The following is a 23,433-nucleotide window of genomic DNA, read 5'->3' as shown; positions in this document are numbered from 1 at the left end:
GGGAGGAATGGTTAGGAGCGTTGTACAGAAACCTGTTCAGACTGGCGGGTTTGAGGCAGAGGAGGACTGCGCAAGTGCTCTGGAGGGATTTAAAATTGTGTGACATGGGTTTTAAACACATGCACCCCACCAGCATTATAAAACAGTGATTCTTAATTCCACCTCCAATAACCCTGTATCAACCTTTTAATGGAAAAGCTTGGCTCAGAGGAATTAATTATTTACCATGGGTATTCACCTGATGTTGCAGATCCATCAAGATATAGTCACATGGCTTAACTCCTCATTGTCAGTAAGTTCAGTGAGGGAAGCAATCACTGCATGCTTCCCCTGACACCGTAAGGCTGATTACTTTGCCTCCCAGACACAAGGGACACTTCTTTCCTCATGACCTCCCAAACCAGGTGGTGGTGGCGGTTTGGGGGGTGGGTGTGTATTGTTGGGAAAGGGAAGGGTGTTTACCCTGATTTTCTACAGAGGTCTCCAGAAGTTGTTGGCTTAATCCATGTCCAGTTCTCAGCTTTACAACTAGCTGGCAGTGGTTCTGATCTGCACTGTTCATAGCCCTGGTTCTTCAGTGATCAGCCACCAGCCTGGATTTCTGCTCCAATTGCTGGCTGTTGTCCTGCTGTCTCTCACTCGCTCACTCCATGAGGCTTCTCCAACTAAGGGCTGTTGCCTATTGGTGTGACCAATATTGAGTAGTTGCATGCCTGCTCCAATTCTTCTTCCTGGTTCTCCAGACAGCATCAGAGGCTTCCTACTCAAGTCATAATGTTTTGTGTCTGCTAGTCTAACCTTTTGCTCATGGCCTCTGACTCCACCCGCACCCCCACCCTCCTACCTGCACTCTACGCCTCTCCTTATCTCCAGCTTGCCAAGAAACTGTTTTTTGCAGGAAGCAACTTTAACATGCTCTTCCCCACCATTAGAGGACCACAGTAGCTGAAGACAATTTTCTTGATAGTTTTGCAGGAGGTATGTGGGAGCGGACCCTCTATTCCAGCTTAATCACAGGCACTCCATGTAAATGTTGCCCATTGCAGTGTTATACTTCTTCCCATTCACAAGTAAAATGAGCCCATGGACATCTTCTAGGGCAGTCTGGTGCTCAGTAGTACAAGTGATAACAGTGACATCATGCACAGCTCTTTTAACAGCTTCCCAGGAGCAATTACCAAACAAAACCTGACACACAGCCAGATAACTAGATATTACGTCCAAGAGACTGAGACCTTGGAAACTGGGGAGGAAAGAGGCAGAGAAGTTTAGGAGAGAATCCAGCACTTCGGGCCCTTACAGCTGAAGGCATAGCCACCAAGGTGGGGCAGTGGAACTTGGAGGATGGTCAAGTGTGTGGAATAGGGGTGCAGAGATTGTAAGTGTGTTTTGATGGTCCAAAAAAAGGAGATTTGTGTCACAGTTTTCAGACCACATAATAACATTCCAGTTTTCTTTTGCTTCCTAACCTTTTATAACCTTTCGCATCAATTGTTTTATTGATTTGCCTGTAGCACCAAACAGTTTCCAATTTGCTGTCCAGTTGCAATGAGTAACGATGAAGGTGAAGAGTTTGGCTGTGGAAGGTGCCGTGCAGGTGAAGTTGTACACGAGGACCTCGTTGCCCAGGTGCCAGTAAGCTCACACACTTTTCTACCACATTGAGGCTTGGCTGTTCCTGTCTGCAGAAGAGTTGACCCCAACTTTGATGGTAAGTTGTGACAGTGGGTTGGAAGCACTGATTTGCTGGAAGAGCCCTTTGATTCACAGCATTTATGCTTTATATGACATACTGACAAAAGAATGAAGGCTTCTAGAACGTGATCATTGGTTACTCCATGTGATGTTGCTATTATTGATCCAATTGCTCACATCACCAAGTTATCTGATTGGCCATACACACCTCTCATAGGATGTAGGAGCAGAAGTAGGTCACTCATCCCCTGAAGTCCACGGCACTATTCTAGACCATGCTTGGTTATCTACCTCAAAGCCATATTTTTGCACATCTCCATGTACTCTAATGTCACTCAGAACAACAAATCTATCATTCGCAACTTAACCATACTCAGTGACAGCACATCCACAGCCCTCTGAGGTAGGGAATTCCAAAGATTCACCACCCTCTGAGTGAAGAGATTCCTCCTCATCTCAATCCCAAATGACCCAGTTCTTACTCTAAGACTGTGTGTCCCCTGGTTCTAGTCCTCCAACCTCCTGTCCAGCTAAGGGAAACAGCCGGCTTGCATCTGATTAAAGAAAGGGAGATCATGATGGACAAACCTCTTTTTGAGAATGTTACTTCCAGCAGAGATAAAGTAGATCCCCTGGATTAGGATTTTCAAAATTTTGATAAAGCCCCACACAGTTTGGTTTAGTAAGCCAACAAACAAGCACATGGATTTGGGAGGGTTGCATGGGTGAGGTATGGTGGTATGTTGCCATGGACTCAGAATTGGTTAACAGCCAGAAACAGAAAATTGCAATAAATAGTTCATCTGGGGGTGGCAGCCTGTTACCAGTGGGGTACCACAATCAGTATTTGGGCCCCAGCTATTAACGACCTATATATTAACTGTGATGTGGGAAATAAACATAATATTTCCAAATTTGTTTATGACTAAAAGTTCAAAGAACAGAACAAAGATCAATACAGCACAGAAACAGGCCCTTCAGCACGCCAAGTCTTGCACTGATGCCTTTCGAAACTAAAAACCTTTTGTCTCTTCATCATCTATATCCCTCTGTTCCCTGCCTATTCATGTATCTGTCAAACTGCCTCTTAAACATTGCTATTCTGTCTGGTTCTACCACCTCATCTGGCAGCACATTCCAAGCATTTAACACCCTCTGTGTTTAAAAATAAACTTGCCTCTCACATCTCCTTTAAACATTCCCCCTTTTTACTTTAAACATATGACCCCAAGTAATTGACACTTCTACCTTGGGAAAAAGACTGACTATCCATTCTATCCATGACTCTCATAATTTTATAAACTTCTATCAGCTTGCCCCTCAGTCTCTGATATTCAAGTGAAAACAATCTCTCCTTATAGCTAATACCCTTGAAACCAGGCAAGATCCTGCTTAACCTTTGTTGTACCCTTTCCAAAGACTCCACATCCTTCTCACAGTGTCGCAATTAGAACTGTATGCAATATTCCAGAAATAGCCTAACTGAAGTTTTTATACAGCTGCAACATGATTTACCAATTTTTACCTTAAAAAATTGAAACAGATTTGTCAGATATGACTTTCCTTTGATGAAGTCGTGCTGACTCAGCCCTACTTTAGTATGCAATTCCAAGTACTAGAATGTAGAACAGTACAGAATAGTACAGGCCCTTCAGCCCATGATGATGTGTTGACATTTTGTCCTACTTTAAGATCAAACTAACCTACATACCCTTCAATTTACTATCATCCATGTGCCTATCCAAGAGTCGCTTAAATGTCCCAAATGTATCTGACTCTACTACCGCTGCTGGCAGTGCATTCCACGCACCCACCACTCTGAGTAAAGGACCTACCTCTGACATCTCCCCTCAACCTTCCTCCAATCACCTTAAAATTATGCCCCATCATGATAGCCATTTCCGTCCTGGGAAAACATCTGGCTATCCACTGTATCTATGCTTCTCATCAAACTTGATTGAGTTTTTTGAAGAAGTAACAAAGAGGATTGGTGAGGACAGAGTGATAGACGTGATCGAAATTGACTTCAGTAGGGCATTCGATAAGGTTCCCCATGGGAGATTGGTTAGCAAGGTTAGATCTCATGGAATACAGGGAGAACAAGCCAATTAGATACAGAACTGGCTCAAAGGTAGAAGACAGAGGGTGGTGGTGGAGGGTTGTTTTTCAGACTGGAGGCCTGTGACCAGTGGAGTGCCACAAGGATCAGTGCTGGGTCCACTACTTTTCGTCATTTATATAAATAATTTGGATGTGAGCATAAGAGGTATAGTTAGTAAGTTTGCAGATGACACCAAAATTCGCGATGTACTGGACAGCGAAGAAGCTTTCCTCAGATTACAACAGGATCTTGATTAGATGGGCCAGTGGGCTGAGGAGTTTAATTTAGATAAATGCAAGGTGCTGCATTTTGGGAAATCAAAACTTAGCAGGACTTATACACTTAATGGTAAGGTCCGAGGGAGTGTTGCTGAACAGAGACCTTGGAGTGCAGGTTCATAGCTCCTTGAAAGTGGAGTCGCAGGTAGATAGGATAGTGAAGACGGCGTTTGGTATGCTTTCCTTTATTGGTCAGAGTATTGAGTACAGGAGTTGGGAGGTCATGTTGCAGCTGTTACAAGACACTGGTTAGGCCACTGTTGGAATATTGTGTATAGTTCTGGTCTCCCTCCTATCGGAAGGATATTGTAAAACTTGAAATGATTCAAGAAAGATTTACAAGGATGTTGCCAGAGTTGGAGGATTAGAGTGATAGGGAGAGGTTGAATAGGTTGGGGCTGTTTTCCCTGGAGTGTCGGAGGCTGAGGGGTGACCTAATTAGAGGTTTATAAAAATATGAAGGGCATGTATAGGATAAATAGACAAGACCTTTTCCCTGGAGTGGGGGAATCCAGCACTCGAGGGCATAGGTTTAGGGTGAGAGGGGAAAGATATAAAAGAGAGTTGAGGGGTAACTTTTTCACGGAGAGGGTGGTGTATGAATGGAATGAGCTGCCAGAGGAAATGGTGGAGGCTGGTACAATTACAACATTTAAAAGGCATCTGGATGGGTACATGAATAGGAAGGGTTTGGAGGGATATGGGCCAGGTGCTGGCAAGTGGGACTAGATTAGGTTAGGATATCTGGTTGACTGAAGGGTCTGTTTCCATGCTGTACATCTCTAAGACTTTATGACTCTATTTTGTACATCTCTATCCAGTCACCTATCATCCTTCTTTGCTCCAGTGAGAAAAGCCCCCTCAATCTTTCGTCATAAGACAAGCCCTCCATTCTAGGCAGCATCCTAGTAAATCTCCTCTGCACATCAAATCTTTCCTTTAATGAGGTGACCAGAACTGAACAAAAGTACTCCTCAATCTCATCCTTGATAATGGACTCCAAGATCTTCCTAGCGACAGAGATCAAGCTAACAGACCTATTGTTTCCTGTCCTCTCCCTCCCTGCCTTTTTAAACAGGGCTGTTACTTTAGCCATAAGCATTTGCCCCACTGTTCTTTGAAATAAAGCTACAGATCTTTTATATCCACTTGAGAGGGTGGAGAGAGCCCAGTTCAGCATCTCATCTGGAAGATGTCATCACTTTGGACAGTGCACAGAAGTATGTGCTTCAACCTTATAGATATTGAATTTATTGTCATGTGTACTTTTACAAGAAAAATACATTGAGAAACGTTAGAAATCACCTGACCATGGCACCTATATGAATGACAGAAGTCATACCTGACAATAAAAGTAAATTTAAGACATAAGTTCATCACAGTTCAATTAATGGCTTCTAGGCTCAGAGAAGCGATGGAGCACACAACTGAGAAGACAGGGGCAAGGTGATCCTTGAAGCATTACAGCTTTCAATTAAATATTGCAGGCTGAGATTTTTATTAGCCTGGGTCTTAAGCCAGGAAATGAAACATGATTTTGATGGTTCACCATTTCCAGACCCCTAGAGGGAGCCAGAGGCTTGGTGTAAATATTGTGCATTCATTCAGTTCTGCAGGGGTGGAGCTGTAACACAGTCGGCAACTTGGCTGGTGGAGTTTGTATTTAAATAGTGCTTTTAATATAATAAACCAACTCAAAAATTTGCAAGGATGCTGTGAATCATTTGGCATTAAATCACATAAGGGGATATTATCAGAGATGATCAGTAGTTTGGTCAAAGCAATAAGGTGTGACCTAATGTAGGAGAGAAAAATAGTGATGTTTGGGGAGGGAATTCCAGCTCTTAGAACCCCAGTAGCTAAGGGCACAGATGTTTTGGTGCAGTAATTAAAACCAGGATGTATTAGAGGTCAGAATTGGAGGTGTTTAGAGGAATGAACTATTGAGTCAAGAGCTGTAGTAGGCTGTTCATTTCCAACTGCTGTTGTGGCACTGACTGCCTCAACCTGTCCAACCCCCTCATCCACTCCAACTTCTCACTCTCGCAACGTGTAGCCCTCCACTCTCTCTGTTCCAACCCCAACCTCACCATCAAACCAGCAGACAAGTGGTCGCAGTGATAGTTTGGCGCATCGACCTCTACACCGCTGAAGCCAGGCGCCAACTTGCAAACACCTCCTCCTACTGCTCCCTCAGCAACAACCTCACCTCCCATCACCAAACCATCATCTCCCAGACCATCCACCACCTCATCCCCTCAGGGGATCTCCCACCCAAGCCTCCAACCTCATAGTTCAGGAACCCCGCACTAACCGGTTCTACCTCCTACCCAAAATTCACTAATCTGTCTGCCCCCGTCTCAGCCTGCTCCTGCCCCACGGAACTTATCTCTGCATACCTTGACACCGTCCTGTCACACTTGGTCCAGGAACTCTCCACATACATTTGGGACACCACCCATGCCCTCCACCTCCTCTATGACTTCCGTTTCCCCGGCCCCAACACCTCATCTTCACCATGGACATCCTGTCCCTTTACACATCCATCCGCCATGATGAAGGCCTCCAAGTCCTCCGTTTCTTCCTCTCCTGCTGACCCTTCCACTGACACACTCCTTCGATTGGTTGAACTGGTCCTCACCCTCAACAATTTCTCCTTCGAATCCCCCCCACTTCCTCCAGACCATGGGCACCCGCATGTGCACCACATGGGCCCCAGCTATGCCTGCCACTTCTTTGGGTACATGGAACAGTCTATCTTCCGCAGCTACATCAGTACCATTCCCTACCTTTTCCTTTTTCCTCCGCTACATTGATGACTGTATCAGTGCAACCTCACGCTCCCACGAGGAAGTTAAACAGTTCATCAACTTCACGAATACCTGCCACCCCAACCTCCAGTTCACATGGACCAGCTCGGACATCTCCTTCCACTTCTTGGACCTCTCCATCCACTTCTTGGACCTCTCCATCTCCATTTCTGCTGACTGGCTTAACATGGACGTCTACTACAAACCCACCGGGTCCCACAGCTACCTGGACTACACCTCCTCCCAGTAGAAAGCAAGGACAGCTAACACTGGAGCTCGGAGTCAAGAGTGTGGTGCCATTCCTGATGAAGGACTTATGTCCGAAACATTGATCCTGCTCCTTGGATGCTGCCTGACCTGCTGTGCTTTTCCAGCACTACACTCTACATGTCCTCCAACTCTGCCTCCTGCAAAAATGTTACCTTATTCCCAATTCCACTGTCTCTGCCACATTTGCTCCTAGGAGGACCAACTCCACCATAAAACATATCAGAGGGCCTCCTTCCTCAAAGACCGCAATTTCCTCTCCCATATGGTCAATGATGTGCTCCAATGCAACTCTTCCACTTCCTGCACCTTCACCCTTGAACTCCAGCCCTCCAGTTGCTACAAGGACAGAGCTCCCCAGTCCTGAACTTCCACTTGGCGTGGTGGCTGAGTGGTTAGCACTGCTGCCTGACAGTGCTAGGGACCCAGGTTCAATTCCAGCCTCGGGTGAATGTCTGAGTGGAGTATGCATGTTCTCTGTTTGGGTGCCTCCTGGTGCTCCGGTTTCCTCCCACAATTCAAAGATGTGCAGGTTAGGTGAATTGGACAAGCTAAATCACCCATAGTGTTCAGGGATATGTAGGTTAGTTGCCTTAGTCAGGGGAAATGTAGAGTAAAAGGGTAGGGTAATGGATACTCTTTGCAGGGTCAGTGTGGGCATGTTGGGCCAAAGGGCCTGTTTCTTCACTGTAGGAATTCTAATTCCAATTTAATTCAAACTTTGGAAACATCGCATCATCCTCTGCTATTTCCACCACCTACAAACAGTACCTGCCACCAGGGGTATATTTCCCTCTCCACCCTATCTGCATTTCAGAGAGTCAATTAATTCTCTCCCCGATTCCCTTGGGTTAGGTCCATGCCTTCCACTATCCCACCCTCCACTCCCGGCACCTTCCCCTGCCACCGCAAGATGTGCAAAACCTGTACCCACACCTCCCCCATCACCTCCATCTAAGACCCCAAAGAATCCTTCCACATTTGACAGAGATTTACCTGTACTTCCACATACATCATCTACCATGTCTGTTGCTCAAATGTGAACTCCTGTATATTGGGGAGTCAGGATGCCAACTTGCGGAACATCTTTTGGACACATGCACTAAACATCCCCACCCCCCTGTGGGTGAACACTCCACCAAGGACATGCAAGTCCTGAGCCTCCACCACCACCAAAGTCTAGCCACCTGATGCCTGGAGGAAGAATGCCTCATTTTCCACCTTGGGAACCCTCCAACTACATGGGATCAATGTGGATTTTACCCCTTTCCCCATTTCCTTTTCCCCTTTATCCCAGATCCAACCTTCCAACTCGGCACCGTCCTCTTGAACTGTCCTACCTGTCCATCTTCCTTCCCACCTATCCGCTCCACCCCCCTCTCTGACTTATACCTTCACCTCCCCCTTCATCTACCAATCGCATTCCCAGCTACCTTCCCCCCAGCCCCACCTCCCTCTAATTTATCTCTGCCGTCTTGGGCCAACCCCTCATTCCGGATGAAGAGCGTCTGCTCAAAATGTTTACTGCCCTGCTCCTCAGATGCTGCCTGACCTGCTGTGCTTTTCCAGCACCACACTCTCGACTCTGATCGCCAGCATCTGCAGTCCTCACTTCCTCCATGCAGCCCTTTAGCCTGCTCTTCCATTCAGTACAAGAATAGCTGATCTGATCACTCTGTATTCCTGACTACCCTGATAACTTTTCAGCCTCTTTCTTATCAAGAATCCACATACCTCTGCCTTAAAACAAAAACTTGAAAGATTCTGCTTCCACCTCCTTTTTGAGGGAGAAAATTCCAAAAACTCACCACCCGCTGTGCGGAGACAATGCTGTTTATCTCTTTTAACTGAATCATCCTTTATGTTGAAAGAGTGGTCCTAAGTTCTAAATTGTCCCAGACGTAGAAACTTCCTTTTAACCCTCAGCAGCCTTTAGGATCTCCCATATTTCAATCAAATTGCTTCTTGTTCTTTTCAACTTCAGTGGATAAGAGCCCAAACTGTCCAGCCTTTCGTCGTAAGACAACCCAACCATTTCATGGATTAATTTAGTAAACGATCTCTGAAATGCCTTCAATGCATATGCAGCCTTCGTTAAATAAGGTGATCAATATAGTACACAGTCTCCAGATGTGGCCTCATTAGTGTCCTGTATAGCTGAGTTATAAATCACACCACACCAGGTTATAATCCAGCAGGTTATTTGGAAATACAAGCTTTTGGAGTGCTGCTCCTTTGTCAGGTAGCGCTCTGAAAGCTAGTGCTTCCAAATTACCTGTTGGACTATAACCTTGTGCATTGTGATTTTTAATTTTGTCCACCCCAGTCCAACACCAGCACCTCCACATCCTGTATAACCCCAGCATAACCTCCCTATTTTTGTATTCAATTCCCCTCGCAACAAATGATGTCATTCTATTTTCTTTCCTAATACATACTAATCTGTTGTACTTATGCACTTGAATGCCCAGATCTTTCTACATCTCAGAGCTCTGCAATCTCCAATGTGATGTGCTCCTTTTATTTTCTTCCAGCCAAAATGGACAATTAAATGTTTTCCCACCATTTTTTCCATTTGCCAGACCTTTGTTCAGTCACATCACTTCATAATCAGAAATCACACAACATCAGGTTATAATTCAAAAGGTTTATTTGAAATCACAAGCTTTTGGAGCGCTGCTCATAAAGCTTCTGATTTTAAATGAAACTGTTGGATTATAGCCTGGTGTCGTGTAACTTCTGATTTTGTCTGCCCCAGCCCAACACCAGCACTTCCGCATCATGACATCCCTTCATAACATACTTATGTACTCCTCACAATGCACATTCCTACTTATTTGTGTGTCATCACAAAATTAGCAACCATACCTTTTATCTCTTAAGCCAGTTCATTTCTATAAATTGTAAACAGATAAAGTTTCTGCAGCAAACTCTGTGCTATACCACTCATTACATCTTGCCAACCAGAAAATGATTCACTTCTGCCTACTCTCTATTCCTGTCAGCGAGCCAATCTTTCATCCATGCCAATGTGTGCCTCCCTGTGCCTCCTGTGAACAAGTAAACCTGGAGAAAGAAGATTGAAGAGCAGAAAGTCTTGGGAAGCTAAAAGGAATATCTCAATGACATTAATTGGTGCTTTTGGTGTTTCCAGTGAAACATGCATTTCCCAGTTTTTCTTTCCCTCCACCCATTAAACCCCTTTTAAAACCTTTTATATACACGTACAGACAAAAAAAAAATTGGGTTTGAGTTTTCACTCATAGAACTATACATTCATAGTTCATAACTTTTTAACTTGTGATTAGAGGTTACCTGTTTGTAATGAACAATAATTCTTGTTAACTACAGAAACCTGGTCAGTGTTTTCTGATCAGATAGGAAAATTTTGTGTGCTTTGATTAACTCATTAACCTTTGTGGTGACCTAGGACTGGCAGGTTCAGAATACTTTCCCAAATGGGTGATAATATTGGTGCCAATGTCCAAAAACTAGAATTCATTTCCAATACATGAGTCTTTCAGACATGTATTTATTTCTCTAATCTTAATTGCCCTGGGATGATTTGTCAGAGCCGCAGGTAATAATCCAGAAATTATTACCTTTGTAGTGCTCCTTATTTTGTTATCTGGTTCTTCATACTCTTTATGCAGCACCTCTTTCCTCGTCCTACCTAGATTGGGATCAACATGGACCACAATGACTGGAGCCTTCTCCTTCCACTGCAAGTTTCTCTCCAGCCTGAGGAGATGTCCTGATTCTGGTAGCCTGGACTTTGTGGCAGCAAAGAGTGTTAATCCACACCACACAACACTTCCCCCCCCAACCCCCCACTTCCCTGCCCCCAAACCACCACCACCTCCACCCACTTTACTGGACACCACCATATTCCTTTTGCTCTGCTTACATGGATGGCTTTCTCTACTTGGCCAGCCATAGATGGATTGGCCATACAAAATCGCCTATAGTGTTTTGGAGTGTGCAGGCTAGGTGGGATAGCCATGGGAAATGCAGAGTTACAGGGATAGGGAAGAGGGCTGTGTTTGCATGGGATGCTCTTTGGAGGGTTAGTATAAATTCAATGGGCCAAATGGCCTGTTTCCACATGCTTATGATTCTATGAGTTCACATACAAAGAAAGCTGATGTATGAACAAGGAAATTGAACCCTTACATGCTAAAGTTCAAAGTACACTATACACATTCCAGTGTTCATATTTTCTTATCTGTTTTTCAGTTTCACAGAAGTTCTTTAGCCTTAAGGTAGATGCAGTATTACTGGAACCAAAACCATTGTATAATGAGAAGTCACAACTGCTCATTTAAAGGAGAGCCAATTACAGAATTAGATGGTATTTTGTAGCTCAGAAACAGGTGAATTGCTCACTGCTAATGTTTTGCTTACACACCATCTCTCATCTTCAGCTCACTCCATTAGCATCTTCTTCTATTCCTTACCACCATACCTAATTTCTCTGTTAAAGTATCCAGACTATTCACTTCACTGCTACATTCAGAAGCAGGTTTAATAATAAAGATAATTGGCCAGCGCTCGCAGGCCAGTCTGAGTAAACTGCTCGAAACAATTATTCGGGATAAACTTATAGTCAGGTGTGTTGTGAATGTAACTAGGTCAGCCATGTGGCCCTGTTAGAGGAGGAGTTCCCTGATTGGGGCTATTAATCTGCTCCAATCAGAGAGCCCTGGCTGACAGATATGGACAGGAGTATCAGGGCCCTCTTGTGATACAGTGATAGTGTCCTTATCCTTGAATCAATAGACCTAGGTACATATCCCACTTGCTCCAGAGGTGTGTAATAACATTTCTGAACAATTTGATTAGGAAAATTATTTTAAAAAAACAATAAACAGGATTATCAGAAGTTCTGCTCACTCTGAGAGCTGATTCTGAGGAAACTGGGTCAGGGTCATATATAAATAAAGGGTGACTTGGTGATGGGATACCAGCCTCTGTGGAGTTATTTCAATATGAAGAAAATGTGGGTTCAGTCAGAAGATCCAGAGTGGATTTATCAAGGAAAAGACATGTTGCTGGAGAAAGTTAAAAATCACACACCAGGTTCTAGTCCAAATGGCTTATTTGGAAGCTCTAGCTTTCGGAGCGCTGCTTCTTCATCATTAATGCACGTCAAGTCTTTAATCACCTAGAATGGGGATGCTAGACTATTGTTCACAGCAAACTGCCCAACCTCCAGGACAGCATCAACCACAACACCATACAACCCTGTTGTACTACCATTACACGTGGGGACACCACCAACCACATGCACCGCAGGTATTCATCTGACTCGGCCAATGTTGTCCAATCGACACGTTGCAGGCAAGAATGCCCCAAGGCATGGTATATTGGCGAACCCAAGCAGCGCTATGACAAGGGATGAATGGACGTCGCGCAACAATTTCCAGACAGGGTTGTTCCCTCCCAGTTGGGGAACACTTCAGCGATCTAGGACATTCGGCCTTGGATCTTCAGGTGACCATCCTCCAAGGTGGACTTCAGGATACGCAACAACCCTGGTCATTGTGTAGAGGCTGATAGCCAAGTTCAATACCCATGAGGATGGCCTCAACCAGAACCTTGGGTTCCTGTCACACTACAGGTGACTCCAATACACTATACACTCTCACACACACACTCTCATACTAGCACACATACTCTTATACACAATCACACTCACACAGTCGACAGTCGCACAGACTCTCATATACTCGCTCTCTCGCTCACATACACACATACTCACAAACACAGGCATATTCTCCATCACATTCGCGTGCACACTCTATCAAGCACACGTGTGTGCGCACACACACACACATGCACTCTCCCTCCCACACACATACTTATAAGTCTATGGAATGAATTTGCATTTGCAGATTTGTATTTGCAGATACATTCTATTTTGCTCAAAAAGCACATGATCTGTAGGCAGTCAGTCCATGTGACATTTTATAAATTCCTACTTTGGAAACTAGAACCAATCTGACTCAAGGTTAGGATACAGACAGACTCTAACCCCATGCCTTTAATGCATTGTCTGAGCTCAGATGGCACTTTTTTTTTATATACTGATAAAACCTTAAGTTGTCTTGGGATTGTGACTTGAAAGAAGTTCTTGGATTTATATATTAATCATTTGAATCCTGCAACTCCATTCTAAGTGATTAAAGACTTAACAGCAATCAAGATTTGTTCAGTACATCGCATTGGTTGTATGACATTTTGATCTTTTACAAAAAATTCTATGATCATGTCCCATTAGTTACCTGATGAAGGAGTGGCTCTCCGAAAGTTAGTACTTTCAAGTAAACCTGTTGGACTATAACCTTTGCCCACCCCAATCTAACACTGGCACCTCCACATCTTAAGTTGCTGGACTTCTTGAAGAGGTAAAAGAAGGGGTTGATGGGCACAGTGCTGTTAATATGATGGACGAGGACGTGCAGAAAGAATTTTATATAGTGCCACATAATAGACTTGTAAAAAATATTGTAACTTATGGATTAAAAGGGTCAGTAGCACATGGATACAGAAATGCTGAGTTATCGAAAGTAGCGAGTGGTGGTTAATGGGGATATTTCAGGCTGGGGTGGGGGGAAGGTTTGTGTTAGTGGGACTGGTATTGGGACTCTTGCTTTTCCTGAAAAATAACTAATTATCTAGATCTTATTGGGCAGGGGGCATTATCAAAGTTTTGTGGATGACACAAAATTTGTGAGTATAGTAAACTGTGAGGAAATGTGGAACTTCAAAAGGGCATGGAAAAGTTGGTGGAGTGGGCAGATAGCGACAGATGAAGTTCATTGTGGAGATGTGTGTGGGGATACATTCTGCTTTAATGAGCATGGAGTGAGTCTATAAAATAAAGCATGCTTTTCCAAAGGTGTTTAGGAGCACTGAGACATGATGTACAAGTCCATAAGTCATTAAAGTGTCATGAAAGTGTAAGGGATACTGTACCTTTAAGAGAGTTGAAAGCTAGCAAGGACTTACAGAAGTACATGGGGTTTTATTGGACTAGTATTATAGAAGGGAAAGTAAAAGATAGGTTAGAGGAAGGAGTTGTAAATAGTTGTTAGTTAATTATTATCTGTTATACTTTAAGAAATAAAGTTGTTAATTTTTACTTTAAATAGTTCTTGGCCTCTCGAATTTTCACAGATTACTGTATGGGATGAATCTTCTCTGTATTGTTGCTGGTTTAACTTAAGCAGGGTGGTTTACCCGTGTTGTAACAGTTTGGGGGCTTGTCCAGGATTTGAATAGTTTGAGTCTCGGATTCGTGATTGAACATATTTAAATAGATTTGAACAGATTTGGGGTATGAAAAGCCCAGTAGATTTAAACACTTGCTGGTTAGTTTCCTAGCTCTTTAAATAAAACTTAGGTGAGGCAGTTTGTTTACTTTCGGTGACTTGTGGTTGATTAAATTAAAAGTGAGAGAAATGGCTCTTAAAATTGCTAATGAGGTTCTGGGATTTGAAGATGATTCTCAAATTTGCCAAGAAAGTTTAGAAGGACAGAAAAAGGTCATATTTTTAGAATTAGCAAATAAGTTAGATTTGGGTTTAACCAAGGACAAAACTAAAACTGAAATTGTAAAGGAGTTACTCAAACTCTTAGGTGTGTCAAAGAAACAGTCAAGTGCAGTAGAGTTAGAAAAACTTAAGTTACAATTGAGGAAAATTAAATAAGAAGATAAACAGAGACAGGGAGAGAGAAAGAGAGGGAGAGAGAGGAGAGATAGAGAGGAAAAAGAGAGAAAGAGAAGGTTCTTAGCTGAGCAAAAAGTGAGAGCATCTGAACTTGAGAAGTTGCGACTGAGTGAGCAAAGTCAAGTAAACAGGATGGAGATTAAAAGAGAAGGTAGTGATATATACAAAAATGTCAAAAATCTTGCATATATTGATGAGAAACAATTTGAATCCTTCTTTATTTCATTTGAAAAATTAGCTAAGCAGATGGAGTGGTCTGAGGATTTATGGGTAATGCTAGTTCAGACTAAACTGGCAAGAAGAGCTAGTGAGGTATTTGCTGCACCGTCAGATGAGGGGATAAGAGATTATGAAAAGATTAAACTGGCTATTTTAAGTGTTTATGAATTAATACCAAAAACACAAAGAAGGAACTAGGTCAGACTTACGTTGAGTTCAAAAGAATTAAGCATAGTCATTTTGATAGATGGGTGCGTGCTTTGAAAATAGATAGGGCCTTTGAGGCTCTATGAGAGATTATTTTGCTGGAGGAGTTTAAGAACTCACTTCAAGAGATAGTAAGAATTCACGTGGAAGAACAGAAAGTTCAGGAAGTGAGAAGGGCAGCAGAATTAGCAGATGAATATATGTTGGTGCATAAGACAAGCTTCCAATCAGAATTTCATCCTGTGAGGGATAGAAGTTGGGAGAAGGAGAGATCCTACACTATGAAACAGAGAGTAGAGAGCACTGGTAAGTGTTTACCACAGGATAAAAAAGAAGCCCAAGAAGGTGGAAAGGAGGTGTAAAGCCTCTTGTGTTTTCACTGTAATGGAGTGGGACACAGAAAATTTCAGTGCTAGTGGTTTCAAAAGGGCATTGGGAAAAGATGTTTTCACTGCCAGATGGTGGAACACACAAAGTCACAGCGCTGGTCATTAAAGAAAGGTGCTATGGGAAAAGATGTGGTAAAAGAAGCTAAGCCAGTGACATTAGTGAAGGTGGTATAGAAGACTCCAAAAGAGCTGAGGAGCTGCAGGAGAGTGCACAGCTGAGGCAGGGGTTGGGTATAGAGTTAGTACCTACCTCTGTGGGTAAAGTTTACTCAGAAAGAATTGGGGGAGAAGGACAAGAAGTTATAATTTTGGGAGATATAGGATCTAACCAGTCGCTGATAATAAGAGATGAGTGAATATGCATGCTTTCTGATCTGTTACCCAAGAGTGTGGTAATTTGTGGGATAGATGGACAGAAATTTAGCATTCCCCAATGTAACATCAGGTTGGAGTGCCAACTCAAGACTGGGGAAATTACAGTGGGAGTGATTGACAAAGTGTCAGTTTCAGGAATTCAGTTTGTTCTTGGGAATTATTTGGCAGGATCCAAGATGGGAGTGACACCCTTTGTTGTGGAGAAGACCAGAGAACTGAGGAGTTAAAACAGAAATATACTGGTATTTTCCAAGACTGTGTGGTAACCAGATCCCACTATCATAAGTGACAGCATGAGGTGAAAAGTAAAGAAAAAGATGGAGGAGTTGAGGTTCAGTTAACGGACACCCTGTTTGATGTAATGGTGCATGAAAGCCCTGAACAGGCAGATGGTCAGACAGAAGTCTTTACTCCTGAAAGACTAAAGGACTTGCAACAGCATGACAAGACAATAAAAAATATATGTGTGTATGCGTACTCCGAAAAGGAGGCAGAGAATATTCCTGAGGGTCATTACCTGAAAGATAGAATCCTAAGACGGAAATAGACACCACCACAGGTTAGTGCCGAGGAGAAATGGGCTGAAGTGCACCAGATTATGTTGCCGGTAGCATACAGACAGGAAGTGTTACGGGTAGCACAAGAACTACCTGTAGGAGGTAACCTAGGGGTATGAAAGACTCAGACTAAGCTACAAAAACATTTTTATTGGCCTGGAATGCACAAGGATGTGGTTAACTTTTGCCATACGTGTCATATGATAGGTAAGCCACAGGTGGTAATAAAACCAGCACCTTTGTTGCCATTTCCCAAATTTGAAGAACCTTTCACACGAGTTATGATTGATTGTGTAGGTCCCCTCCTGAGAACTAACAGTGGGAGCCAGTATTTGTTAACCATAATGGATGTGTTTACCACAATTCCGGAGGCAATTCCATTACAGAGTATCAAGGCAAAAAAGATAGTAGAGGAATCTGTAGCTTTCTTCACACGGTATGGGCTCCCCAGAGAGATTCAGTTGGACCAAGGGTCAAATTTTACTGCTAGGCTGTTTAAGGAGATTATGGATAGCTTAGGTATACTGTACTTTAAATCTAGTGCATATCATCCAAATTCCCAGGGAGCTTTAGAAAGGTGGCATCAGACCTTGAAGACCATATTGAGAGCATACTGTCAGGATTACCCGAATGATTGGGATAAAGGTATCCCATTCGTATTGCTTGCCATTCAAGATGCTCCAAATGAATCTACTCAGTTCACTCCCTTCCAGTTAATATTTGGGCATGAAGTGAGAGGTCCTTTAAAATTAATTAAAGAAAAATTGACAGGACCAAAGTCAGAGATCTCATACTTAGATTATGTATTGGAGGTGAGGGAGTGATTAAATCAAATAGGTGAGTAAGCTCAGCAGCACCTAAAGAGGACACAGTATAGAATAAAACATGTGGTAGATAAAGACTCTAAGACTCTGATGTTTTCCCGAGGGGATGACATGTTACTACTGTTAGCAGTGATAGGATCCATTCAAAGCCAGGTTTAGTGGTCCCCAATTACTCAAATTGAGAAAAGGTTGAGTCAGGTGAAGTATCTAGGCTGAAAATGTGTTGCTGGAAAAGCGCAGCAGGTCAGGCAGCATCCAAGGAGCAGGAGAATTGACGTTTCGGGCATGAGCCCTTCTTCAGGAATGAGGAAAGTGTGTCCAGCAGGCTAAGATAAAAGGGAGGGAGGGGGGACTTGGGGAGGGGCATTGGAAATGTGATAGGTGGAAGGAGGTCAAGGTGAGGGTGATAGGCCAGAGTGGGGGTGGGGGCGGAGAGGTCAGGAAGAAAATTGCAGGTTAGGAAGGCGGTGCTGAGTTCGAGGGATTTGACTGAGACAAGGTGGGGGGAGGGGAAATGAGGAAACTGGAGAAATCTGAGTTCATCCCTTGTGGTTGGAGGGTTCCTAGGTGGAAGATGAGGCATTCTTCCTCCAACCGTCGTGTTGCTATGGTCTGGCGATGGAGGAGTCCAAGGACCTGCATGTCCTTGGTGGAGTGGGAGGGGGACTTGAAGTGTTGAGCCACGGGGTGGTTGGGTTGGTTGGTCTGGGTGTCCCAGAGGTGTTCTCTGAAACGTTCCGCGGCCTGTCTCCCCAATATAGAGGAGGCCACATTGGGTGCAGTGGATACAATAAGTGTTGTGTGTGGAGGTGCAGGTGAATTTGTGGCGGATATGGAAGGATCCCTTGGGGCCTTGGAGGGACGTAAGGGGGGAGGTGTGGGTGCAAGTTTTGCACTTTTTGCGGTTGCAGGGGAAGGTGCCGGGAGTGGAGGTTGGGTTGGTGGGGGATGTGGACCTGACGTGGGAGTCATGGAGGGAGTGGTCTTTTCGGAGTGCTGGGAGGGGAGGGAAATATATCCCTGGTGGTGGGAACCTTTTGGAGGTGGAGGAAATGACGGCGGATGATACGCTGTATATGGAGGTTGGTGGGGTGGAAGGTGAGGACCAGTAGGGTTCTGTCCTGGTGGCGGTTGGAGGGGCAGGGCTCAAGGGTGGAGGAGCGGGAAGTGGAGGAGATGCGGTGGAGGGCATCGTCGATCACGTCTAGGGGGAAATTGCGGTCTTTGAAGAAGGAGACCATCTGGGTTATACAGTATTGGAACTGGTCCTCCTGGGAGCAGATGCGGCGAAGACGAAGGAATTGGGAATATGGGATGGCGTTTTTACAGGGGGCAGGGTGGGAGGAGGTGTAGTCTAGGTAGCTGTGGGAATCGGTCGGTTTATAGTAAATGTCCGTGTTGATTCGGTCGACCGAGATAGAAATGGAAAGGTCTAGGAAGGGAAGGGAGGAGTCTGAGATAGTCCAGGTGAATTTGAGGTCGGGGTGGAAGGTGTTGGTAAAGTGGATGAACTGTTCAACCTCCTCGTGGGAGCACAAGGCAGCGCCGATACAGTCATCGATGTAGTGGAGGAAAAGGTGGGGGGTAGTGCCAGTGTAGCTGCGGAAGATGGACTGTTCCACATATCCTACAAAGAGGCTGGCATAGCTGGGGCCCATGCGGGTGCCCATGGCTACTCCTTTGGTTTGGAGGAAGTGGGAGGATTGGAAAGAGAAGTTGTTCAGGGTGAGGACCAGTTCAGTCAGTCGAAGGAGGGTGTCAGTGGAAGTGTACTGGTTGGTACGGCGGGAAAGGAAGAAGCGGAGGGCTTTGAGTCCTTCGTGATGGGGGATGGAGGTGTACAGGGACTGGATGTCCATGGTTGGCCGGGGCAGTCAGGTTTGTGGATTTTGCCGGGGCAGTCAGGTGTCCACCTGGACACCCCGTGCTGGCCTCTTACCTGCCCTCGATCTCTTCATAGCCAACTGCCGCCGCGACATTAACCGCCTCAACTTCTCCACCCCTCTCACCCACTCCAACCTCTCACCCTCGGAACATGCAGCCTTCCACTCCCTCTGTTCCAACCCCAACCTCACTATCAAACTGGCAGCCAAGGGAGGCGCGGTAGTAGTTTGGCGCACTGACCTTTACACCGCTGAGGCTAAACGCCAGCTCGTGGACACCTCCTCTTACTGCCCCCTTGACCATGACCCCACCTCCCACCACCAAACCATCATCTCCCAGACCATCCATAACCTCATCACCTCAGGGGATCTCCCATCCACCGTCTCCAACCTCATAGTCCCACAACCCTGCACCGCCCGTTTCTACCTCCTGCCCAAAATCCACAAACCTGACTGCCCCAGCCGACCCATTGTCTCAGCCTGCTCCTGCCCCACCGAACTCAGCTCTGCACACCTCGACACGGTCCTGTCCCCCTTAGTCCAAGAACTCCCCACCTACGTTCGGGACACCACCCACGCACTCCACCTCCATGATTTTCGCTTCCCCGGTCCCCAACGCCTTATCTTCACCATGGACATCCAGTCCCTATACACCTCCATCCCCCATCACGTAGGACTCAAAGCCCTCCGCTTCTTCCTTTCCCGCCATACCAACCAGTACCCTTCCACTGACACCCTCCTTTGACTGACTGAACTGGTCCTCACCCTGAACAACTTCTCTTTCCATTCCTCCCACTTCCTCCAAACCAAAGGAGTAGCCATGAGCACCCGCATGGGCCCCAGCTATGCCAGCCTCTTTGTAGGATATGTGGAACAGTCCATCTTCCGCAGCTACACTGGCACTACCCCCCACCTTTTCCTCCACTACATCGATGACTGTATCGACGCTGCCTTGTGCTCCCACGAGGAGGTTGAACAGTTCATCCACTTTACCAACACCTTCCACCCCGACCTCAAATTCACCTGGACTATCTCAGACTCCTCCCTTCCCTTCCTAGACCTTTCCATTTCTATCTCGGGCGACCAAATCAACACGGACATTTACTATAAACTGACCTACTCCCACAGCTAACTAGATTACACCTCCTCCCACCCTGCCCCCTGTAAAAATGCCATCCCATATTCCCAATTCCTTCGTCTTCGCCACATCTGCTCCCAGGAGGACCAGTTCCAATACTGTACAACCCAGATGGCCTCGTTCTTCAAAGACCGCGATTTCCCCCACAGACCTGATCGACGATGCTCTCCACCGCATCTCCTCCACTTCCCGCTCCTCCACCCTTGAGCCCTGCCCCTCCAACCGCCACCAGGACAGAACCCTACTGGTCCTCACCTTCCACCCCACCAACCTCCATATACAGCGTATCATCCGCCGTCATTTCCGCCACCTCCAAACGGACCCCACCACCAGGGATATATGTCCCTCCCCTCCCCTCCCCTATCAGCGTTCCGAAAAGACCACTCCCTCCGTGACTCCCTCATCAGGTCCACACCCCCCCCACCAACCCAACCTCCACTCCCGGCACCTTCCCCTCCAACTGCAAGAAATGCAAAACTTGCGCCCACACCTCCCCCCTTACTTCCTTCCAAGGCCCCAAGGGATCCTTCCATATCCGCCACAAATTCACCTGCACCTCCACACACATCATTTACCGCATCCGCTGCACCCGATGTGGCTTCCTCTATATTGGGGAGACAGGCCGCCTACTTGCGGAACATTTCAGAGAACACCTCTGGGACACCCAGACCAACCAACCCAACCACCCCGTGGCTCAACACTTCAAGTCCTCCTCCCACTCCACCAAGGACATGCAGGTCCTTGGACTCCTCCATCGCCAGACCATAGCAACACGACGGTTGGAGGAAGAACACCTCATCTTCCGCGTAGGAACCCTCCAACCACAAGGGATGAACTCAGATTTCTCCAGTTTCCTCATTTCCCCTCCCCCCACCTTGTCTTAGTCAAATCCCTCAAACTCAGCACCGCCTTCCTAACCTACAATCTTCTTCCTGACCTCTCCGCCCCCACCTCCACTCCGGCCTATCACCCTCACCTTGACCTCCTTCCACCTATCTCATTTCCAACGCCCCTCCCCCAAGTCCCTCCTCCCTCCCTTTTATCTTAGCCTGCTGGACACACTTTCCTCATTCCTGAAGAAGGGCTCATGCCCGAAACGTCAATTCTCCTGCTTCTTGGATGCTGCCAGACCTGTTGCGCTTTTCCAGCAACACATTTTCAGCTCTGATCGCCAGCATCTGCAGTCCTCACTTTCTCCTCAGGTGAAGTATCTAGTAAATATGCCATATAGAATGTAAAGGTATCAGATATGTCATGTGAGCATGTTGAAACGATATTATATTCGAGAGAAAGAACTGGAGAAACAAGTGTTAATTACTACCCCACAGAGTGAGGAATCAAATCCATTTGGTGTGGATTTGATGTGCCTTGAAGTAGATTAAAAATGAAGAAGTCCTTGAGAATGGGATAGATTAGTAAACTATCTGTCTCATGAGCATAGAACACACTTGAAAGATTTGTTACTGCAGTACAAGGACATAGGTAAGAATCAGGTGGGGAGGACTAATGCAAGTAGACGTGGAGAATACTGCTCCGATAAAACAACACCCCTATCAGGTTAATCATTTCGAAGCCAGAAAGGTCCAGATGGAGGTGGAGGCCATGCTTGACAAGGACATCATCGAACCAAGCCAGAGGGAGTGGAGTTTGCCGATCATCTTAGTTCCCAAACCGGATGGGACTCAATGATTCTATGTGGATTATCGGAAGGTCAACACCATTACAAAATCGGACTCATATCCAATTCCTAGATTGGATGACTGTCTCAAGAAAGTTGGACAAGCCAGTTACATCACCAAGTTGGACCTAATCAGAAATGACGAAAGAAATTTCTGCGTTTGTAACCCCAAATGGGTTATACCAATTTAAAGTGATGCTCTTTGGAATAAAGAATGCACCTGCCACATTCCAAATTCTCATGAACAGAGTTGTGGCTGGGTTAACAAACTCTGCAGTCTATTTGGATGATGTTTAATAAGTCTTGGAAAGATCACATTGTACAGCTGGCAGAGCTCTTTGAATGACTACAATAAGCAAAACTGGGAATAAACTTAAACAAAACTGAATTCGCGAAAGCAGAGGTGATGTTATTGGAACATAACATCAGTCGTAGAAGATTGATCCCACGGAACACAAAGACGAATGCCACCGAGAAATTTCCATGACCAACCTCGAAGAAAGAGGTGCTTCGATTCTTTGAACTCAGTGGATTCTATTAGACATTTGTTCCAAACTTTAGCAGTGTAGTAGCACCATTAACCAATTTGCTGAAGATGAACATAAAGTTTCGGTGGATAGAACAATGCCAGGAGGCATTCGACCATTTGAATGCTAGTTTTAGTTACACTTTTTAAAACCTTTTAAAGATACCATAGATGCTAGTGACATAGGAATTGGAGCTGTATTCCTACAGGTCGTGAGGATGGGATTGAACTGCCAGTTAGTTACTTTTTGAAGAAGCTCAACATCCACCTGAGGAAATACTCCATGTTTGAAAAAGAACAATTGAGTTTGGTACTGGCCTTAAACATTTTAATGTGTATGTCATGAAGAATGTGTCGGAGACGGTTGTGTACATGGATTGTAATCCTCTTACATTCTTAGAAAGCTCTAAAGACAAGAATATGAGACTATTTAATTGGAGTCTTATGCTACAGACTTTTAATTTAAAAATCATACATGCTGGGTCATAAGAATGTAATTGCAGATGCGATATCGCAGATTTAACTGATAAAGTTTAGATGAGATTTGTATTTATCCAGTATTATATATAGATGGGAAGACGTTAAGGTGAACTTAGGTTAAAGTTATCTGTATGTTATGAAAATGTGTTTTAAGAATAGCAATCAAAATGAAGCCATCTTTTCATCATGATGGTACATTTTTTCTTAAAGGGGGGAGGTGTTATGAAGGTGTAAGGGGGACAGTATCTTTAAGAGAGTTGAAAACTAGCAAGG

General features: G+C 45.0%; 1 protein-coding gene across 1 annotated transcript in view; it reads left to right on the top strand.

Moving 5' to 3' along the window:
• LOC140485572 (palmitoyltransferase ZDHHC5-A-like) overlaps positions 1-10,891 on the top strand; it is a 49,362-nt gene extending 38,471 nt beyond the window's left edge. The window contains exons 6-7 of the mRNA XM_072583815.1: positions 1,515-1,711; positions 10,829-10,891. Coding sequence (XP_072439916.1) covers positions 1,515-1,556 — 42 coding nt within the window. The 3' untranslated portion in view covers positions 1,557-1,711; positions 10,829-10,891. The remainder of the gene's footprint in view (positions 1-1,514; positions 1,712-10,828) is intronic.
• The last annotated feature ends 12,542 nt before the right edge of the window (positions 10,892-23,433 follow it).

This window comes from Chiloscyllium punctatum, chromosome 14 (genome assembly GCF_047496795.1).
Source record: "Chiloscyllium punctatum isolate Juve2018m chromosome 14, sChiPun1.3, whole genome shotgun sequence".
Lineage (NCBI taxonomy): Eukaryota > Metazoa > Chordata > Chondrichthyes > Orectolobiformes > Hemiscylliidae > Chiloscyllium > Chiloscyllium punctatum.
Note: the sequence above shows the minus strand (reverse complement) of the source record. Positions and strands in the feature narration are given on the sequence as shown.